The sequence below is a fragment of the Salvelinus namaycush genome, chromosome 26 (genome assembly GCF_016432855.1).
Source record: "Salvelinus namaycush isolate Seneca chromosome 26, SaNama_1.0, whole genome shotgun sequence".
In the NCBI taxonomy this organism is placed as follows: Eukaryota; Metazoa; Chordata; class Actinopteri; order Salmoniformes; family Salmonidae; genus Salvelinus; species Salvelinus namaycush.
In genome coordinates, this window is record NC_052332.1 from 16512550 (window position 1) to 16534327 (window position 21778).

At 46.9% G+C, this 21778-nt stretch overlaps 1 protein-coding gene across 1 annotated transcript in view; it reads right to left on the reverse strand.

Annotated features, from left to right (window-relative positions):
- Window positions 1-2404: 2404 nt before the first annotated feature.
- The window catches only part of LOC120021514 (dynamin-1-like), a 68182-nt gene continuing 48808 nt past the window's right edge, over window positions 2405-21778 (reverse strand). Inside the window, exons 16-20 of the mRNA XM_038965302.1 lie at window positions 5770-5879; window positions 4558-4669; window positions 3433-3609; window positions 2900-3141; window positions 2405-2606 (exon numbers count right to left, since the gene is read on the reverse strand). Coding sequence (XP_038821230.1) covers window positions 2405-2606; window positions 2900-3141; window positions 3433-3609; window positions 4558-4669; window positions 5770-5879 — 843 coding nt within the window. The remainder of the gene's footprint in view (window positions 2607-2899; window positions 3142-3432; window positions 3610-4557; window positions 4670-5769; window positions 5880-21778) is intronic.

Here is a 21778-nt window from a genome sequence, read left to right on the forward strand (position 1 = left end):
TGTGACCAAAAGATGCATATCTGTATTCCCAGTCATGTGAAATACATAGATTATGGCCTAATGAAATTATTTCAATTGACTGATTTCCTTATATGAACTCTAACTCAGTAAAATCTTTGAAATTGTTGCATGTTGCGTTTATATTTTTGTTCAGTGTACATAGTTTCCATTGGTGACAGGCAGTTGTTTTGGTGCCCAGAAGAGGGCAGTATAGCTCCACTATATTATCATCCATAATATTCTCCTCTTTCGACCCAATCAGCATGCAAAACGTGAGCAATAGAGGGTTGCATTTCACCCCTCCAGCTGTGTGATTATAACTGCTACAAAGGGTACATAACACATGTATAATCTCCATAGTAGTTCTGCCATGATCATCAAGGCTATGCTATCTTTACTTCACTATCAAAAGAGGGGCTAGTTAGCATAAATGCTAAAAAGTAGATTTCAACTATAGGAGGCAGGGTAAATGATGACCGCCAGTATAGCTAGTTGGATAGACGTTAACTAGACATAACATATCCTTTAGAAATCACTATCACCACCCACAGTACAGCCTTTCTCTGACAGCTTCCCTAGGCTCTATTGAATACTATGTTGACATTTAGACAGGATAAATATAGCACAGCAATGTGTCACGCCACCAAACAATCAGAGACAGGACTGGGGACAGGGTGAGATGTCATGACACTGACACAAACCCATGACCTTTGACTTCTGACCCCTAACAAGCAGCTCCGGTCAGGTGTGTGCATGCGCGTGTGTGTATATGCATGTGTGTGTATGTGTGAGTGTGTGTGTGTCTGAGTGTGTGTATGCATGTGCGTATCTAGAGGTATCCTCTGACTTTTTTCATCGACACAAACCTCTCCCAAACTAGAAAAGAAACTTGACTTCAGCAGACAATAACAAAATAACAGCAAGGCTCACACAGTGACACAAACGCACAAACGACCTGTGTGTGTGCTTGTGTGTGTTTGTCCATGCAATACTAAAAGAGGCATTAGGGAGTGCTCTGAAAAAAAATGAAAGAAAAGGAGAGCGTGATGGGCATGCAGTGAGGTGACGGTATCTAAGAGAAAGCAGCATGAGGAAGAGGAGGATGAAGATGATGACAGTGATTAGTACCAAACGTACCAGAAGCGTTAGTCCTCATTGGTCACTGATAGTGATTCTGAAAGAGGAACCATAGTCAACGGTGGGATAGAGGTGTGGTGAAGGAGATGGACAGGAAGAGGAATGCAAACAAACACATACAGGTTACAGTGCAGGAGAGACCCACGTCGCATGACAAAGCACTGCTCTCCCCATGGACCAATCAGATTTGGAGCATTATTTGAAAGTTATTTGGGGTAATTGGTTTTAACATGGCTGCTTTAGAGTCATTGTTTGAGGGTTATTTAGATGTTTGAGGGTGTGTGTGAGCAAGAGCAGTGTCAGGCAATGTGTGTGTCTCCCTAAGTAAGGCAAGCTGCTGCCCTGACCATGAGTTCACATCAGATCAGTACAGTGTCCATTAGCTCACAACCACAGGCAAGCACAAGGCAAACGTTAGCAGTGCGGAGGCAGTTTAACAGAGAACGAAAATGAAAAACGCCCCCTCTCGCTCGCTCTCATTCTCTCTCTGTCCCTATCCTCCCCTCTCTTTCTCTCTCTGTTTATTTCCAACACGGAGATAGGATAGATAAGAGACACTATTCCTAAACTATAAAGACGAAGGTTGGGAGAGGGGGATATAGGATAGTTCTCTAGTACAAAACTATATTCTAGCAAAGGACTCAACCACAGAGGAGGCCACTAGACTAATAGTGAGGGGCTACTGGTGAGGGCTATTAGGGGAATGATAAGAACATGTGGCCTGGTAATTAAAGCCGTTGGTTCCTGGGAGGTTCTAGTAGTGTGTAGGAAATGTAAGTCAGTAACGCCTGAAACCTTCTTGGCAGTTAGCAATGTAAATCGGTACAACAACCTAAGTCAAAGATATGTTAGGTGTGTGTGTGGCAATGTTTTACTACAGGAGCTGGGCTTTTGGAAGGGTCCATCTATGACATGTCTCTCATCCATCCTACCTCTACCTCCCATCTGTTCTCTAGCTCTCAGCACCCTCTGGACCTAACGTTCTCTGTCTATCTGGCTCTGTCCTCTATCACACCAAGCTCTCTCCCCTCTCATTTACCTCCATCAATCCTCCTGGCGTCTTCACATCCCCCTTAGCAACAGAGAGCATTGACACTTCAGCTTAGATGTGATTTCATCATCATCACCATCATCACCACTCTCATAGTATATCACTTACACAACCTCATTGGCTTGTCTGTCTCCCTGTAGGACCTAGTGTAGTGTCACACGTTGATAGGCTTGGGGACTTTTTGCATTGAGATGTAACGTTTGGGTTCGGTTTCACTCACCTGGGCACACCGGGGGGTGCGCGGTTAGGCCGGGAGGGGACTGATGGGGGGGGCCCACCGAAAGGGTCCGGGGAGGCCCCTGGGCGAGAGGGGACAGGGGGGCCAGGAGGGAGACCAGGGGCTGAGCCACGGGAAACAGGGCGACCAGGGGGACCTGGGGGAGCCCTTCTGTTCGGAGTGGGACTGCTGGCTGGGGACCTGAGGGGGGAGGGGGAGAGAGAGAGAGGCTGAGTGCTTCGGCAGGCAGTTCTCTTTCACACCAGCAGGGGAGGCCACAACAGCAGTCCTACTCCCCTCATCCTTTACTCCCCACTCTCTTCTATTCCCTTATTACCCCTCTCCTTCCTTCCATCCATACCTTTTACTCAGAGCTGTTGTCCTCCTTTCATCCCCTCCTTCCTCTTCCTCCCTCCATCCATCCATACCTTCACCCATATAATTTGCCCTCATTCCCTTCCTCTCCTTTCCTCCCTCTCTCCCTCCATTCGTACCTTCCCCCGGAGTTGTTTCCCCCCGGCCTCAGCCAGGAGTCGTCTACAGGCGGCGGCATGGCGGTGGTGACAGTGGTAGTGCTGATGTCACCGATGATGTTTAGGGCCTCCCTCAGGGCGTGGTACATGCGGAGCATCTCGTCGCGGTGATGGGCCTGCTCCTGGGACTCCTCCATCAGACTGTTCTGGTCCCCAGAGTGGTACAGGTTGGCCAGCAGCTCCGCGTTGATGAACTCCTTGGTCTGTGTGGAGGAGGGGGAAGAGAGGGGGAGAGTAAAGGTGATGAATGGGGGGAGTTGGAGATTTACGTTTTTGTTTACAACAATAACCTAGGAAAAAGTGGCTGTGGAGATGAAAGAGGGTTTTCTTCCTCCCTTGCACTTAATTGACCCATTCTTGTCACTGATTGGTTAGAGATTTCACAGGCCAGCTGGTTTCCCAAGTCTAAACCAATCAGACACAGATTCAAAGACAAGGATGAAAATCCGCTGGCCCTACGACTCCACAAGCAAAAGCGACCAATGGGGACTCACGTTGTTGATCATGAGGTACATGATGGTCTTGGGCATGAGGTCCCTGATGGTCTTGTTGACGATGGCCATGTAGGAGTCCACCAGGTTGCGGATGGTCTCCACCTGCCTCTCCAGCTGGGGGTCCATGGAGTGCATGAAGTTATCTGAGCCGTTCTCTCCGTCTCCACTTTCACTCTGCTGGAGGACAAGGCCAGGGCGGGGGGGGGAGGGGGTTGGAGGATGAGAAGAGAGGTAGAGAGGAGAGGAGAGGTAGAGGGACAGGGTTAGAGGGAAGGAGAGAGAGGCAAAAGGAGAGGGATGGGGAGAGGGAGAAAGAGAAAGAGAGAAATATGTGAATGAGAGTTGAGAAAGAGAACGATGGAGACAAGTGATCGCTCTAATCACACAACGTATTGAAATAATCCTCAATATCACACATCATTAATTACATCTACTATATAGTCCTAAACTGGCTCTAAAGAGAAATAACCTCAAACTGAGCCAGCACACACACACTACTGGTGCTAGCTAACCGTGTGACTGCTTTCAGACGAGAGCCATTGGAGACAACGTGTCTCCTTCTGAACCACTTTCTCTTGGCTCACGCCCCAATGATAATTCCTTAATTTGCTTAGCCTATTCCAATCAGATGGTTGTATAATACAGCTATGGCAGAACCCTGATGATAGCGACATTTGAACTTCCTGGTTTGGTGCGAATGATGAATGACTGGGCCGTTGATTAGAAACAGCACCAATGAGGCGAGACAAAAAAGGAGACTGTGCCTGTATAAATCTTTAGGGCCAATCAGAGTTCAGTATCAAATTCAATTGCCAACGCTAGCTTGAGCATAGGTGAACAGAAAGCTGTGTAAAAGGGGTGAAGAGTTGGAATAGACATCACGACACAAAGCACATACCTTGCCCTCCTTTTCCTATAGGGTCCAACAGCAATGAAGGACATATTGAGGAAAAGAATGACGGAGGGAGAGAAAGAGAGAGAGGGAAAGAGAGATGGTGTTAAATGTTAGATGACTGGCGCCACTAGTACTGTGAAAGCAAACCATCATCACAATCAGCTATACTGTATGTTTTGGACCGGCGGAGTTACTGACGAAATGTACAGGTTTGTGTGTGTGTGTGGTACCGTGACGCGTTCAGGATACACCCCGGCTCTAAGGAAGGAGGCCTTCCACCCATCTATGTCGTCCTGAGTCTCGCAGGCCAACTCCAGCTGACGGTAGTCCTTATACACATTCCTGTGGACACAAAGGGGAAAGTCTGAGAGTGTGTGTGTGTGTGTGTGTGTGTGTGTGTGTGTGTGTGTGTGTGTGTGTGTGTGTGTGTGTGTGTGTGTGTGTGTGTGTGTGTGTGTGTGTGTGTGTGTGTGTGTGTGTGTGTGTGGTTTGATAGTGAGTAGGATTTACATATAGGTAACTGCCAAAATAAAGGAAATACCAACATAAAGTAAAGTCAAATCAAATCAAGCCTTATTTATACAGCACATTTCAGACATGGAATGCAACACAATGTACTTCACAGGGAATAAATGAATAAATAAACAAAACAAACAAGATAAAAAAAACAAAAGAATGACAAAAACTGAACGACTAAAAGTGTCTTAATAGGGTGTTAGTCCACCACGAGACAGAACAGCTTCAATGCACCTCGCCATAGATTCGACACGTGTCTGGAACTCTATTGGAGAGACGGAATACCATTCTTCCACAAGAAATTCTATAATTGGGTGTTTTGTTGATGGTGGTGGAAAACGCTGTCTCAGGCACCGCTTTAGAATCTCCCATAAGTATTCAATTGTGTTGAGATGTGGTGACTGAGACGACCATGGCTTGTGGTTTACATCATTTTCATGCTTATCAAACCATTCAGTGACCACTCGTGCCCTGTGAATGGGGGAATTGTCATCCTATGGGGGCATAGCCATGGTAGCCAAAATAATGGCCTGCCCAGCATTTTTATACATGACCCTAAGCATGATGGGATGTTAATTGCTTAATTAACTTAGGAAACACACCTGTTTGAAAACACCTGCTTTCAATATACTTTGTATCCCTCATTTACTCAAGGGTTTCCATTATTTTGGCAGTTACCTGTACATTCTTGTGGGAGTGAGTGGGACGTGTCACAGTACTGAGCTACATGGTAAGGAGTAGGAGAGGGATGTTTGCATGCCTGCGTGCTTGTGTGGGTGCTTGCCTTGATGGAACAGAGACTGTGTGTGGTCAATGTGTGTGGAGAGATGTTTTGTGTGGATTCAGCTATATTACTTTACTTTTTGAGGTCTGAAAAGATTTGACAAACTATAATTTATGATTGAAATGTCCACCAAAGAACTAACCTTTGCTCCGTGTTGAACAGGGCGAATATCTGCTTGCTCGACATGAAACTCTTCTCCACATCCCTCAGCCTCAGGTTGTCCACTTGGAGCATGTACTTCTTCTCTTTCTCCTGCAGGGGGCAGACACAACAATACACAGGTTAGAGAAAGTACAGCATGAACCCAACAAGACACAGAGAGAGAAAGAGAGTCAGAAAGACTGTCAGACAGAAATAAAGAAAGACAGGCAAAGAGCGAGAGAGGCTGATTAAATTAATGACAGAGAAAGAAGGAGAGGGATACATATACAGAGGGAGAGAGGGAGGGGTGGAAAAGAGGCCCAGCAAAGTGCCTGGTTGTGATTAAAGCAGTGTAACTGTAAGTAGCACAGAAGAGAGAGGGGGGCAGGCGAGCCTTACAGCACACAGCCTTCACCACAGCAGCCTGGTGCACGCAGAAAGGAGGTAGGGCGAGGGCAAAAGCGAGAGAGTTGCTAGACTTTCCTTGACTATACGATAGAGAGAGAGCTAGACTTTCCTTGACTATACGAAAGAGAGAGAGCTAGACTTTCCTTGACTACACGAGAGAGAGAGAGAGAGAGAGAGAGAGAGAGAGAGAGAGAGAGAGAGAGAGAGAGAGAGAGAGAGCCCAAAGCTCAGAAAGCCAGTCGAAAGAGACCCAGAATCCGGGGATGTGAACCACAGAAGTGAATCCAGGGCTAGAGATCCAGACCTGGGCAGATGGGCAAAGCAACACACACCCTGTGGTCACACTCCACTGAGCTTCACAACCCACTGTTACTAAAAGGAGCCATCCCACCCAGTGTGTGTGTTTTTGGTTTTACTATCCTTGTGGTGACCAAAAGTCCTCATAAGGATAGTAAAACAATGAACATTTGTACAAGTGGGGACATTTTGCTGGTCCCCACAAGGGAAAAAGCTATTTTAGGCTTAGGGGTTAGGTTTAGGGTTATGGTTACAATTAGGGTTTGGGGTTAAGATTAGGGTTCGGTTTAGGGTTTAGGAAAATGTGGATTTTGTGTGTGTGTGTGCGTGCGTGCGTGCGCTGTCTTACACGTTGATCCAGAGCATCCCAAACATGCTCAATGGGTGACATGGCTGGTGAGTGTGCAGGCCATGGAAGAACTGTAACATGTTCAGCTTCCAGGAATTGTGTACAGATCCTTGTGACATGGGGCCGTGCATTATCATTCTGAAACATGAGGTGATGGCGGCGGATGAATGGCACGACAATGGGCCTCAGGATCTCGTCACAATATCTCTGTGCATTCAAATTGCCAATGATAAAGTGCAATTGTGTTCGTTGTCCGTAGCTTATGCCTGCTCATACCATAACCCCACCGCCACTCACAATGTTGACATCAGCAAACCGCTCGCCCACACAACGTCATACACGCTGTCTGCCATCTGCCCGGTACAGTTAAAACCAGGATTCATCCATGAAGAGCACACTTCTCCAGCATGCCAGTGGCCATCGAAGGTGAGCATTTGCCCACAGACATCTGTGGCATTGTGTTATGTGATAAAACTGCAAATTTTAGTGGCCTTTTATTGTCACCAGCCCAATAATGATCATGCTGTTTAATCAGCTTCTTGATATGCCACACCTGTCAGGTGGATGGATTATCTTGGCAAAGGAGAAATGCTCACTAACAGGGATGTAAGCAAATTTGTGCACAGAATTTGAGAGATTTTTTTTTTTTGTGCGTATGGAACATTTCTGGGATCTTTATTTCAACTCATGAAATATGAGACCAACACTTCACATTTTGCGTTTATTTTTTTGTTTGGTGTAGAACATGACAACACGTGAGTCAGTCTCCACGTAGTTACTCTTTTGTATGCTCTACCCCAAAATGCACAAACTCCCCTATGACTACGGAAAAGCACAGTTTCTCTTCAACTTTAGAAACGTGTCCAACCACGGCCCTTCCCTTCCTAGCTCTGCCCAACCCATTCCCTGTACATACACCATAACCAACCTCCCCTCATCAAAAGGGTTCAGACCTGCACAGTCAAACGGTCAGAGCTCCCTAAGGACGGACACACACACACACACACCGCTGTGGAGTGACACTTAACAGGCCAAGTTTGTGTGCCCAGGTGTCCACTACCGGAGACTAAACACGTGGTTACCAGGGACACAGAGGGTGACGTCACCACACTAAACAAGTCCCAGTCCTCCCTCGACTCTCTCATCCCAGGGAGGGAGCGGCCTTTCACTGACTCACACATTTTCCTTTCCCCTGGCCAGCGCAAAAAAAAAAACGAAACAAGGGAAAAGTGAGGAGAGGGAGGGAGGTTTGAAGAGAGGCAGAGAGAGTGGGAATGAAAGAGAGAGACAGAGTGAGAGAGTGAGGAGAGAGAGAGAGTGAGAGAAAAAAATAAAGAGAGTGAAACAGAGGGACAAACTGGAGAGGAGGGGGGTAAAAGAGATAGACCAGAGAGATGGAGGGATTAGGAGGGAGATGGAGGAGTGTGAGGAGAAGAGGAGGAGCCAGGGTGACAGAGAGTGGGCACTAAGCCATGGATGGCCCCATAGACACAGACTAATACACTGCACTCTGAGGATTCACTGTGCACTTTATCACTCAGACAGACTGCTATAACACACACACACACGGATTGTGTATGGAAGTCATCAGGAGGTGTGTGTCGGGGCAGACCTAGAACTCCCCCTCTCCTCCCTCCATCTCCCAGTAGAGACTGAGGGAGACTGCAGACAGACAGAGTGATTCTCCATATGTTCCTATAAAACCAGCAACGTCAGCCCGGCAGCATGGGACACACTAAAGGTCAGACAAACACACCCGTGCGCATACACACACACACACACACACACAGACACGCACACACACACACTACTCTATGACAGACCACACATCTGAGCAGATACAGATAAACTCTCTTCTGGAAAAGATTCAGCTCAGCGAGTGTGTGAGAACATGTAACACACCTAAACATTTAAGACACCAACACACCCAGCCCTTTACTTAAACCTCACTCCGGTCAGTGTTGATGCTAGGTATGTATAAACCTATCAGACAAACCACAGAGTGAGGAGTTGAAATACTTTCCATTGTTTTGTTTAGCTTGTGACTAATACCAGCCTAATTATAAAGCCAGAGGAAGTTCACGTTGGATTCATAAACACACTTCACGTCCCACTCCAACCCCTGCTTGGGTAATCCAAACAAGGGCCCCACACAAATGCTCCCTCCAAGACACACACACACTCATACACACACACACACACACACACTTGCTAACACATTTGTATTTCAGCACACATACACACAGCATTCAACACATTCATACAATATATTTATTTATATATATATATGTATGAAAGAGTATGTATATATATACACACTACCGTTCAAAAGTTTGGGTCACTTAAAAATGTCCTTGTTTTTGAAAGAAAATCAATTTTTTTGTCAATTAAAATAACATCAAATTGATCAGAAATACAGTGTAGACATGATTAATGTTGTAAATGACTATTGTAGCTGGAAAAGGCTGATTTTTTATGGAATATCTACATAGGCGTACAGAGGCCCATTATCAGCAACCATCACTCCTGTGTTCCAATGGCACGTTGTGTTAGCTAATCCAAGTTGATCATTTTAAAAGGCTAATTAATCATTAGAAAACCCTTTTGCAATTATGTTAGCACAGCTGAAAACCTTTGTTCTGATTAAAGAAGCAATAAAACTGGCCTTCTTTAGACTAGTTGAGTATCTGGAGCATCAGCATTTGTGGGTTCGATTACAGGCTTAAAATGGCCAGACACAAATAACTTTCTTCTGAAACTTGTCAGTCTATTCTTGTTCTGACAAATGAAGGCTATTCCATGCGAGAAATTGCCAAGAAACTGAAGATCTCGTTCAACACTGTGTACTACTCCCTTCACAGAACAGTGCAAACTGGCCCTAACCAGAATAGAAAGAGGAGTGGGAGGCCCCGGTGCACAACTGAGCAAGAGGACAAGTGCATTAGAGTGTCTAGTTTGAGAAACAGACGCCTCACATGTCCTCAACTGGTAGCTTCATTAAATAGTACCCGCAAAACACCAGTCTCAACGTCAACAGTGAAGAGGTGACTCCGGGATGCTGGCCTTCTAGGCAGAGTTGCAAAGAAAAAGACATATCTCAGACTGGCCAATAAAAATAAAAGATTAAGATGGGCAAAAGAACACAGACACTGGACAGAGGAACTCTGCCTAGAAGCCCAGCCTCCCGGAGTCGTTTCTTCACAGTTGACGTTGAGACTGGTGTTTTCCGGGTACAATTTAATAAAGCTGCCAGTGATAAACTTAGATTAGCTAACACAACGTGCCATTGGAACACAGGACTGATGGTTGCTGATAATTGGCCTCTGTACGCCTATGTAGATATTCCATTAAAAAATCTGCCGTTTCCAGCTACAATAGTCATTTACAACATTAACAATTTCTACACTGTATTTCTGATCAATGTTATTTTAATCGACAAAAAATATGATTTTCTTTCAAAAACAAGGACATTTCTAAGTGACGCCAAACTTTTTAACGGTAGTGTATATATATATTTGCAAATACAAATATATACACACACACACACACACACTGGTCCAACACATACACACACCCACACACTGGTCCAACACACACACACACACACACACACACACACACATACACATACAGCTGGTCTTTGGGAGTTGTTGTGGGAGTGAGAAGGTTGCATCTGGTTCAGGAGAGTGTGGCTTTTCAGGTACATAAGGTTAGAAGGGTTGTTCCTTTAAGAGTTGTGTGTGTGCGTGTATAAAGCACATTTGCCTGTGTGTACGTGTGTGTACGTGTGTGTACGTGCACTTGTGTGTGTGCACGTCCATACGTGTGTGTGTGTGTGTGTGTGTGTGTGTGTGTGTGTGTGTGTGTGTGTGTGTGTGTGTGTGTGTGTGTGTGTGTGTGTGTGTGTGTGTGTGTGTGTGTGTGTGGAGACAGATTGAAAAGTGCTGGTGACTTGGGTTTGCATCAAAGCCTGGAGAAAACCAGCACAGCATCTGGGAGCAATAACGTTGCTCCTAACCCCTCATTACCACAGCGACTGGGCCTTGGGCGGGGGCCAACGGCAATTTTCTAAATGCTCTTTCTTTCCCCTCCCTCCCTACCTCCCTCCATTTCTCCTCCTTCATTCTCTTTCTTTCCCCTCCCTCCCTACCTCCCTCCATTTCTCCTCCTTCATTCTCTTTCTTTCCCCTCCCTACCTCCCTCCATTTCTCCTCCTTCATTCTCTTTCTTTCCCCTCCCTACCTCCCTCCATTTCTCCTCCTTCATTCTCTTTCTTTCCCCTCCCTACCTCCCTCCATTTCTCCTCCTTCATTCTCTTTCTTTCATTCTCAATAAAAGAGCGTCTACATTGCTTGGACTATGATCTCAGAGGCTGCTTGCGTTGAACGAAAACTTCTAATGTGGGCAAAAACTTTTCCAACTCTCTCCTGCAGTGTGATGAGTGAACATGAGATGAGACATGAGAGTTGTGAACCATGGAGAGGGCTTAGGTTTGGGACCTGTCTGAATCCCTGTCCTTTATTGAACACAGAGGACGTGAAGAGAGAGAGGAAGGGAGAGAGACATAGAGAGGAAGGGAGAGAGACATAGAGAGGATGGGAGAGAGACATAGAGAGGAAGGGAGAGAGACATAGAGAGGAAGGGAGAGAGACATAGAGAGGAAGGGAGAGAGACATAGAGAGGAAGGGAGAGAGACATAGAGAGGAAGGGAGAGAGACATAGAGAGGAAGAGAAACGGGGGGATAGAAGGGCTTGATTCCATTATGAATCAGAGGTTAAGGGAGATAGGAGAGATCAGAAAGTAGTAAAGAGAAAGAGGGACTAGATGAGGGAAAGTGACTGTGGTTCATTTGGGCCGGCGCTACCCTAAGAAGGGCTCCTGCACCTTACGGGTCCAAAGTGGAGTTGGATAGAAAGTAGGATAAAAGTACTAACTCTAACCCTTATGTTCATCCCTAGCTTAACCCTAACCCCTCCAAGGATGCCCCAGCTCCCAATTCCAAATGTAACCACTTCAACTTTAGTTCCTCCTTTTACCGTAAGATAGAGAGGAACATGTTCCAAACATCCCGACAACCAGCTAGGTATATGTTCCCTTAGTAACATGAGGGAAGAAGCCAGAGGGAGAATAGTCGATGACACAATCTCCTTGAAACCTTAATACAACTTTACGACTCTATTCATTTATAGTAACACACAATGCTGCCCAACTGTAAAAACATGCACAGCAGATCATTTACTACAGTAACATTTTCCTCTGCTAAAATTAGGCTATTTCGAGACAACGTGTAAAAAAGTGTGGCGCTGGACTTCAGTCTCCACTCAAACGTCTTGGAAAACATTTGGCAAAACATTGGCAAACCATTGGCAACCCTAAGGCTCTTTTTGTGCTTTGCATAGTGTCCTGTGTGAATAACCACAAATAAAAACGAATCTCTAAGAGAAGGAAGCAAGGTTTTCTACTACAGATTAACAATGCCTCAATTAACCAGCACAGCAGCAGTTGAATGCAGGTTTACAAGTCAATGATATTTCCCTCTTTAGTGGGTAATTGCTAAATGTCTAATTATTTGTTATATTTATCTCAGTCATAGGTCATTCCAACAAACGGTGACCTTTTACAATCAATGTTGACCACCAGCAGTCAAAGGGGGTTGGGAGGCTCTCTCACACACGATCCCTGCTGACCACATAAACACATGTGAACATTCCCACACCGCTGGGGAGGGTCATCAACGAGAGGGCAATGTTGAGTTAACGAGTGTGTGTGCATGTATATGTCGTCTATAAATCTCCAACACTTCAGTACGTTCAAAGAGACTAGTCTGCAATCACACACACACACAAGTCCACATACAAAATCGTCAACGTACACAAACACAGAAATCATGAGGGACCCAAATATTTTAGTGGTTGTACACAAGCAAACACACACACAAATACATACACACACAAAACCAATGTGGTTTTCCTGTATCACAATGTTGCCTATTGTGCTAAGCTTGCTCTGAATTGCTTCCCTTACTGTAGCTCTTGTGAAGTACAGTTGGAATGGGAGGAGGAAGCCATATATATAAATATATACTTCTATGAACTTTTGAGGGATATGAAACTCTGTAGAGGTGAGTTGGGGAGTATGGAGGGAACACGAAAGAAGAAAACGTATTGAAAGAAAAACAGACGCCACAGATGTTTATCTCATCAACCAGGGGCTGGAAAGAGAATTATTCACCCTGCCTGCTTGACTTGCTCCTTCCCTCGTTCCTTCTCTTGCTGTCTCCTCTACCAGGCAGGGGTCGCCTCTCATTCCACTCATCTCAATTACTTTCTCTCTTTCCCTCTCTTTCTACTGTTCCCCCCACTTCCTCTCTCTACGCTCTCTCTACCTCTATCTCTCCCTCTCTCTTGCCCCCACTGGTTCTAGGTGAACCCCTGCTACCTAGTGCATTACTGCTCTCCTTATCATCAGATATTGTTGTTTATTTGAAATAGCTATCATACAACTCTCTGAAAGCCCCACTCTAAAGCTGAAATGTAAGCAAACTGTACAGCAGGATCAACTGGAGTATGTCTGACAACAACCGTTGGTCTGACTGTGTCTCACACACGTACCAACTTCCGTGGATGATGCAATGTGTGAATAGGGAAAACAATGTGGTCAGTTCTGGTGCGAATAGAGAATAGGAGTGAGGAAATGTGTAGACATCCCTCTATACTTCCCCATGGCAAAAGAAATGGGGGGGACTAAATAGTTTGGCATATGGCAGCATTACTCTGATCCAAAACTACTCATTGTAATTTGACATACTATCTAATTTCATTTAGAAGTTTACAATCCTGAGGTTTTCTTTGAGCATTTCTTACTAATCCATCTGGAGTGAAAGCATAGAATATGATTTGAGTCAGCTTGTATGGTTTTGGCTTCAGACAAAGCTCCTCCATAGTGCTCAAAGGCTTACACACATTATTGCACGCACACATATATGCTCACATGGACGCACTCACGTGCACACACACACACACACACACACACACACACACACACACACACACACACACACACACACACACACACACAGTCCCTCACACACACACACACACACGTTTGTTTTACTATCCTTGTTAAGGTTGCAAATTCTGGGAACTTTCAATAAATTCCCTGTTTTTCCCAAAATCCCAACAAGGATTTCTGGAAAATGTTGGTAAAACTAATCCTTGAGAGGAACGAACAACTGATTCAAATCCTATTTTCCCTAACCCCTAAACCTAACCCTTAACCTAACCTTAACCCTAACCTCTTACCCTAACCTTAATTGTAACCCTAACCCTAAACCTAAAAATCATGACAAGGCTGGATAAGTTGGAGTCAGTATTGGTTTTCAGTGTGTCTGGCCTGGCGTCATAGACAAAGGATGTGAGTTGAAGTTGAGGCTTCTTGGATGTCCAAACTGTGGAAACAATGTTGGTGCAGCCACAGCCACCCTCCATCCCTCATTCCTTCACTCTGCTATTCATTTCTTGAAAAACTTGAAAAATCCCTTTCTTTCCCACTCTCCATCTCTCTGACTTACCTCATGCTTTACCTCTGTTTCCTCTCAGTAGTGCTGCTCTAGCTCTCTCCCTCTCTCTCAGTAGTGCTGCCCTAGCTCTCTCTCTCTCTCTCAATAGTGCTGCCCTAGCTCTCTCCCTCTCTCTCAGTAGTGCTGCCCTAGCTCTCTCCCTCTCTCTCAGTAGTGCTGCCCTAGCTCTCTCCCTCTCTCTCAGTAGTGCTGCCCTAGCTCTCTCCCTCTCTCTCAGTAGTGCTGCCCTAGCTCTCTCCCTCTCTCTCAGTAGTGCTGCCCTAGCTCTCTCCCTCTCTCTCAGTAGTGCTGCCCTAGCTCTCTCCCTCTCTCTCAGTAGTGCTGCCCTAGCTCTCTCCCTCTCTCTCAGTAGTGCTGCCCTAGCTCTCTCCCTCTCTCTCTCTCAGTAGTGCTGCCCTAGCTCTCCCTCTCTCTCTCTCTCTCAGTAGTGCTGCCCTAGCTCTCCCTCTCCCTCTCTCTCTCTCAGTAGTGCTGCCCTAGCTCCCCCTCTCCCTTTCTCTCTCTCAGTAGTGCTGCCCTAGCTCTCCCTCTCTCTCAGTAGTGCTGCCCTAGCTCTCCCTCTCCCTCTCTCTCTCTCAGTAGTGCTGCCCTAGCTCTCCCTCTCCCTCCCTCTCTCTCAGTAGTGCTGCCCTAGCTCTCTCCCTCTCTCTCAGTAGTGCTGCCCTAGCTCTCTCCCTCTCTCTCAGTAGTGCTGCCCTAGCTGTCTCCCTCTCTCTCAGTAGTGCTGCCCTAGCTGTCTCCCTCTCTCTCAGTAGTGCTGCCCTAGCTCTCCCTCTCTCTCTCAGTAGTGCTGCCCTAGCTCTCTCCCTCTCTCTCAGTAGTGCTGCCCTAGCTCTCTCCCTCTCTCTCAGTAGTGCTGCCCTAGCTCTCCCTTTCTCTCAGTAGTGCTGCCCTAGCTCTCCCTCTCTCTCTCAGTAGTGCTGCCCTAGCTCTCTCTCTCTCTCTCTCAGTAGTGCTGCCCTAGCTCTCTCCCTCTCTCTCAGTAGTGCTGCCCTAGCTCTCCCTCTCTCTCAGTAGTGCTGCCCTAGCTCTCTCCCTCTCTCTCAGTAGTGCTGCCCTAGCTCTCCCTCTCTCTCTCAGTAGTGCTGCCCTAGCTCTCTCTCTCTCTCTCAGTAGTGCTGCCCTAGCTCTCTCTCTCTCTCAGTAGTGCTGCCCTAGCTATCCCTCTCTCTCAGTAGTGCTGCCCTAGCTCTCTCTCTCTCTCAGTAGTGCTGCCCTAGCTCTCTCTCTCTCAGTAGTGCTGCCCTAGCTCTCCCTCTCTCTCAGTAGTGCTGCCCTAGCTCTCCCTCTCTCTCAGTAGTGCTGCCCTAGCTCTCCCTCTCTCTCAGTAGTGCTTCCCTAGCTCTCTCCCTCTCTCTCAGTAGTGCTGCCCTAGCTCTCTCCCTCTCTCTCAGTAGTGCTGCCCTAGCTCTCTCCCTCTCGCAGTAGTGCTGCCCTAGCTCTCTCTCTCTCTCAGTAGTGCTGCCCTAGCTCTCCCTCTCTCTCAGTAGTGCTGCCCTAGCTCTCTCTCTCTCTCAGTAGTGCTGCCCTAGCTCTCCCTCTCTCTCAGTAGTGCTGCCCAAGCTCTCTCCCTCTCTCTCTCAGTAGTGCTGCCCTAGCTCTCTCTCTCTCTCAGTAGTGCTGCCCTAGCTCTCCCTCTCCCTCTCTCTCTCTCAGTAGTGCTGCCCTAGATCCCTATCTCTCTCAGTAGTGCTGCCCTAGATCCCTATATCTCTCTCAGTAGTGCTGCCCTAGCTCTCCCTCTCTCTCTCTCAATAGTGCTGCCCTAGATCTCCCTCTCTCTCAGTAGTGCTGCCCTAGATCCCTATCTCTCTCAGTAGTGCTGCCCTAGCTCTCCCTCTCTCTCTCAATAGTGCTGCCCTAGATCTCCCTCTCTCTCAGTAGTGCTGCCCTAGATCCCTATCTCTCTCAGTAGTGCTGCCCTAGATCTCCCTCTCTCTCTCAGTAGTGCTGCCCTAGATCTCCCTCTCTCTCAGTAGTGCTGCCCTAGATCTCCCTCTCTCTCAGTAGTGCTGCCCTAGATCTCCCTCTCTCTCTCAGTAGTGCTGCCCTAGATCCCTATCTCTCTCAGTAGTGCTGCCCTAGCTCTCCTTCTCTCTCTCAATAGTGCTGCCCTAGCTCTCCCTCTGTCTCTCAATAGTGCTGCCCTAGCTCTCCCTCTCTCTCTCAGTAGTGCTGCCCTAGCTCTCCCTCTCTCTCTCAAGTGCTGCCCTAGCTCTCCCTCTGTCTCTCAATAGTGCTGCCCTAGCTCTCTCTCTCTCTCTCAATAGTGCTGCCCTAGCTCTCCCTCTGTCTCTCAATAGTGCTGCCCTAGCTCTCCCTCTCTCTCTCAGTAGTGCTGCCCTAGCTCTCCCTCTCTCTCTCAATAGTGCTGCCCTAGCTCTCCCTCTGTCTCTCAATAGTGCTGCCCTAGCTCCCCGGGGAGGCTGTTTGATTTCTCTCTCAGGTTGGAGCTCAGAAACCGTAGCTAAAGCAAACACACAGGCCCAGCTACCACCCAGTGCTGAGCCAGGAACCCCTCATATACACACACGCGCAAACACACATACACATAAACGCACACACATACACACTCCCCGAATCACCATGCGTGAGACCCGCCACCTGACATAAAGGGAGAGAAATAGTAAGAGAGGGAGAGGGAGAATGATAAAGGTGCCAAATGTTATTTTTGCAGCATCTTCCTCTGTTTTGTCATGTTCACTGGACTATCCCACTACTGCCATGTCTCTAACCAGTAGACCGTTTGACCTTTGCACACACACAAACAGACACACACAGACACACACACACCTCAACTTATGTTCTGGTTTTGATTTCCCAGTAGTACACCCTTAACACCCCCCCCCCCCCATTGCCCAATTCACCAGTCCCCCTCTTTCTGATGGGGTGTTGGGGGTGAGGGGGTGTGGTGGGCGGTGTAGACCAGTATAAAGAGCCCTTTATTCAAGCCGGACAGGGAGAGGAAATCAGCTTTAGAAGACAAAACAGAGCACAGAGAAGAGAGAGAGAGAAAAGACCACAGGGCCGCACATCTGGAGTTATTACAAGCCTTCCTTCTCGCCAAGAAACGCCGACATTCCTGCCCTGGCTACAAAGCCATGGAGCCTCTGCAGTCATCCAGCCTCACTCCCTCCCTCCCTCCCACACACACACACACACACACACACACAGTCTCACTGACACACACACATTCAAACTCGATGACATACAACCAACACACTCACCCTAACACTTTTATACACACACACACACACACACACACACACACACACACACACACACACACACACACACACACACACACACACTCCTCCCACACACATGCTTCCCCAAAAAGCTCACCAGCTAGACAACCAATCCCTTTCCCCCTCCCCCCCCCCCCAGCCCCTGTTCCCCCCGCTACAATTACACAACACACGCAGCAAATTAATGCGCCTCACTTCCTGTTGACCCCTGACCTTCCACTTCTTGCTACCTCCCCAAAAGCCCAAGCTGTAAAAAACCTATGACCCAGACAGAAGGGGAAAAGAAAAAGAGGACAATAAGAGCTCCTCCTCCTTTCTCTCTCTCTCTCTCTTGCCTCCATCTCTCTCTCCTTCCCTCTCTCTCACCAAGGAAACTTTTGGTGACCATTCGTCTGCCACGTAAGCCTGCTGCTAGTCCTCACTTTGCCTCTCAGCGAGAATTCTCTCGTACTGAGGAGATAACCTCTGGACAATGTTGTTACAACGCTGTTACAACCTCCACACAACATCTCTCTGCTCCATGTACAGACAACAGGAGTCTACCTGAATCAACACTTTCTCTGCTGGCAGAGGAAAGATGAGAGAGGGAGAGAGGAGAGAGGGAGAGAGGAGAGAGGGAGAGAGGGAAAGAGGGAGAGAGGGAGTTGGAGGGTGAAAAGTGGAGGGTAAATTTGGTTGAGATAGCATGAAGAGACAAATCCACTGACCAGCGCTATCACCAACCGGCAAAGGGGACTTCTCTCCGGAGAGACGCCAAGAGGTGAAAGAGGGAGAGAGGAGACGGAGAGCGAGAGTCCATTGACCAACCCATCCAGAACTAGGTATCTCTATCCTTTCTGTCCTCACTGTGTTAAGTGTCTGTGAAGGAATGATGATGTAAACTGCTGCGTTTGTGGGAGGTGTCGGGTAGATGTGTGTTTGAGAGAGTTGGATGGATGTGGGTATGAGAAGTTGGGTATGAACCACTAACCTCTATGTTGAGCGTGTTTCTCCACCGGTAAGTCTATCAGTGTTATTGACCGCTTGGTGACTGTTTCCTGACCACAGTACTACAGATGGTTGCCGGTAAAGGAGCAGTGTGATCACCAAACCAACTTTACACTAAGATCAAAGAGTTCTTAGTTCACTGGTAATTTCTTAGGTGTAGTGAAAAACACGGATTGTAAATATCCATTTTACCTCAACACTTAAGGTCAATGAGGGCATACAAACTCCAGTCTAGTTAGCTAAGACACTGACTGTGAATGTGTCTGTGTGTGTGCGTGTGTGGGTGCGTGTGTGTATGTGTGTGTGTGCACATTTTCATCTGCTTTCATATGTAAAGAAAAAACACAAACTCATTTCAGAGACTACTGACACATTGCACAATTTTAAATCCTCTCTGTGACTCATGATAGGGTTTCAAATGACTCTCTCTCTCTCTCTCTCTCTCGCTCTGCCTTTCTTGCTGCCTCTGTCTCTCTCTCTCTCCCTGCAGGACACAGGAAGAAATACTCATACTGCCAATCACAACTCATCACTTCTCCCTGACCTCAGCCATTTACTCTCCCATTTTCTTTCTCTGTCTCTTTTCCAGACAAGACCTCTACTTCTTTCTACACTGGGCAGAAATCGCTCTTCTCTCCTGAGCCCATGGGATTGGTCAAATAGCTATTTTGGATACAGTGCAGATAACACAGTGAGTAGTGTGTATGTTTGAGTGTGTTCAGTGTCTACGTGTCTACGTGTGTGTGTGTGTGTGTGTGTGTGTGTGTGTGTGTGTGTGTGTGTGTGTGTGTGTGTGTGTGTGTGTGTGTGTGTGTGTGTGTGTGTGTGTGTGTGTGTGTGTGTGTGTGTGTGTGTGTGTGTGTGTGTGTGTGTGTGTGTGTGTGTGAGCGACTGTGTCTGCGTGCGTGCGTGCGTGCGCGTGAGTGCGTGTGCGTGTGTGTGTGTGTGTGTGTGTGTGTGTGTGTGTGTGTTCAGTGCATGTGTATGTGCGTATGTGTGAGTGTTTACATGTATATATGTGTACCTCCTTCACCCTCCTCCCTCGTGGACCAGCAGCCCGCCCCGCCTGCCCAGTGTTCAGACTACCTGTTCAGGAAGTAGTGGTTGCACAGTAGTCTGCACATTGGTTAGGCTGGGTGGGGAAGCGCGAGAATCAGGACACAGAGAGACAGCTAGCCAGTGGGCGACAGCAGCCAAAAAGACCATGGCACTACTCTGGGCAAGCCTGGCACAGCATTAAGACTCCGAACCACAGGCTCAACCACAGAAACAGGCCATGCCCAACTACATATATACCTGTCTAGTACTGTTGTGTTCTGTTCTGAGTTGATGACTGACTGTATGTCCTGAGAAATTGAAATAGTGTTTTTTTGAAGATCAGTCTGAGCCTACTTAGTGTCTTTTCTGGGTTAAGGCGTCTGCCATAGAGGTAGAATCCAGAAATGGTACTTTATATTTTGTAAATATTGTCATGGGCAAGAATTAAAACTGCAGATTTCATCTTTGCATAAGACTGTACATGCTATATAATTACAATGTTACGGTTGAATGGGAAACACTGGTATTGGTAATGAACATCGATATACTAAAGATGGCTTCTACTGGAGTGGTTATATTTGTATGAAGAACCCAAAATATTCCAACCACAGGGGGATGACTAAGATACAGCATACCGGGGGATGACTAAGATACAGCATACAGGAGGATGACTAAAATACAGCATACAGGAGGATGACTAAAATACAGCATACCGGGGGATGACTAAAATACAGCATACAGGAGGATGACTAAAATACAGCATACCGGGGGATGACTAGGATACAGCATACCGGGGGATGACTAAAATGCAGCATACCGGGGGATGACTAAAATACAGCATACAGGAGGATGACTAAAATGCAGCATACCAGGGGATGACTAAGATACAGCATACCGGGGGATGACTAAAATACAGCATACCGGGGGATGACTAAGATACAGCATACAGGAGGATGACTAAGATACAGCATACAGGAGGATGACTAAGATACAGCATACCGGGGGATGACTAAAATACAGCATACCGGGGGATGACTAAAATGCAGCATACAGGGGGATGACTAAGATACAGCATACCGGGGGATGACTAAAATACAGCATACCGGGGGATGACTAAAATACAGCATACAGGGGGATGACTAAGATACAGCATACAGGAGGATGAATGACCATAGATTGTTAACCCAAAGTGTAACTGTTGCTCTATGCTAAACGGAAGCTTACAATTAAGTCACAACCTGAGCAACATAAAGAAGTGGTGGTTGTATCACGCTGACCAATTGGCAGACTACCTCCAAGAAAGCTCCATCTAAAGTCCCTGACATGAAATAAAATACTTGAACATATCTAAATGATGTCTATGCCTCTGATTCTTTTCTAAGATAGGCTTATGTCTCCTGTAAAATGATATACATACTGTATGATGTCATGTGCCCCTATTAGTTTTTGACTAGACTGACCCAAAAGAGAAGGGGGTTTACATCGATGTTGATTGACTGTCTCTCTGTCTCTCTCTCTCTTCTCTCTCTGCCTTTCTCTCTCTCTCTGCCTTTCTCTCTCTCTCTGCCTTTCTCTCTCTCTCTGCCTTTCTCTCTCTCTCTGCCTTTCTCTCTCTCTCTCTGCCTTTCTCTCTCTCTCTCTGCCTTTCTCTCTCTCTCTCTGCCTTTCTCTCTCTCTCTGCCTTTCTCTCTCTCTCTCTGCCTTTCTCTCCCTCTCTCTGCCTTTCTCTCTCTCTCTCTGCCTTTCTCTCTCTCTCTCTGCCTTTCTCTCTCTCTCTCTGCCTTTCTCTCTCTCTCTCTCTCTCACATGCAATTGAGACTGATTCGCACGATATCCCGGCTCTCAGATTCACCAGAGGAATGAAAACCACACAGCAAAATGTTTCCAATTAACAGTCCGCTGTTGAGCGCAACTGCTTTTTATAAGATGCAGTCCTTGAGACACACACTGCACAAATACACACACACACACACACACATGTTTTGGTGAGTGCTGTTGAGAGCGAGTGCCTCCTATTTCCCCCCAGGTTATTTACAGCTCAGATCACCAGTTGAGACTCTGCTATCCAGCAGCTTTACATCAGGACTGGGCTGCAGGGAGACC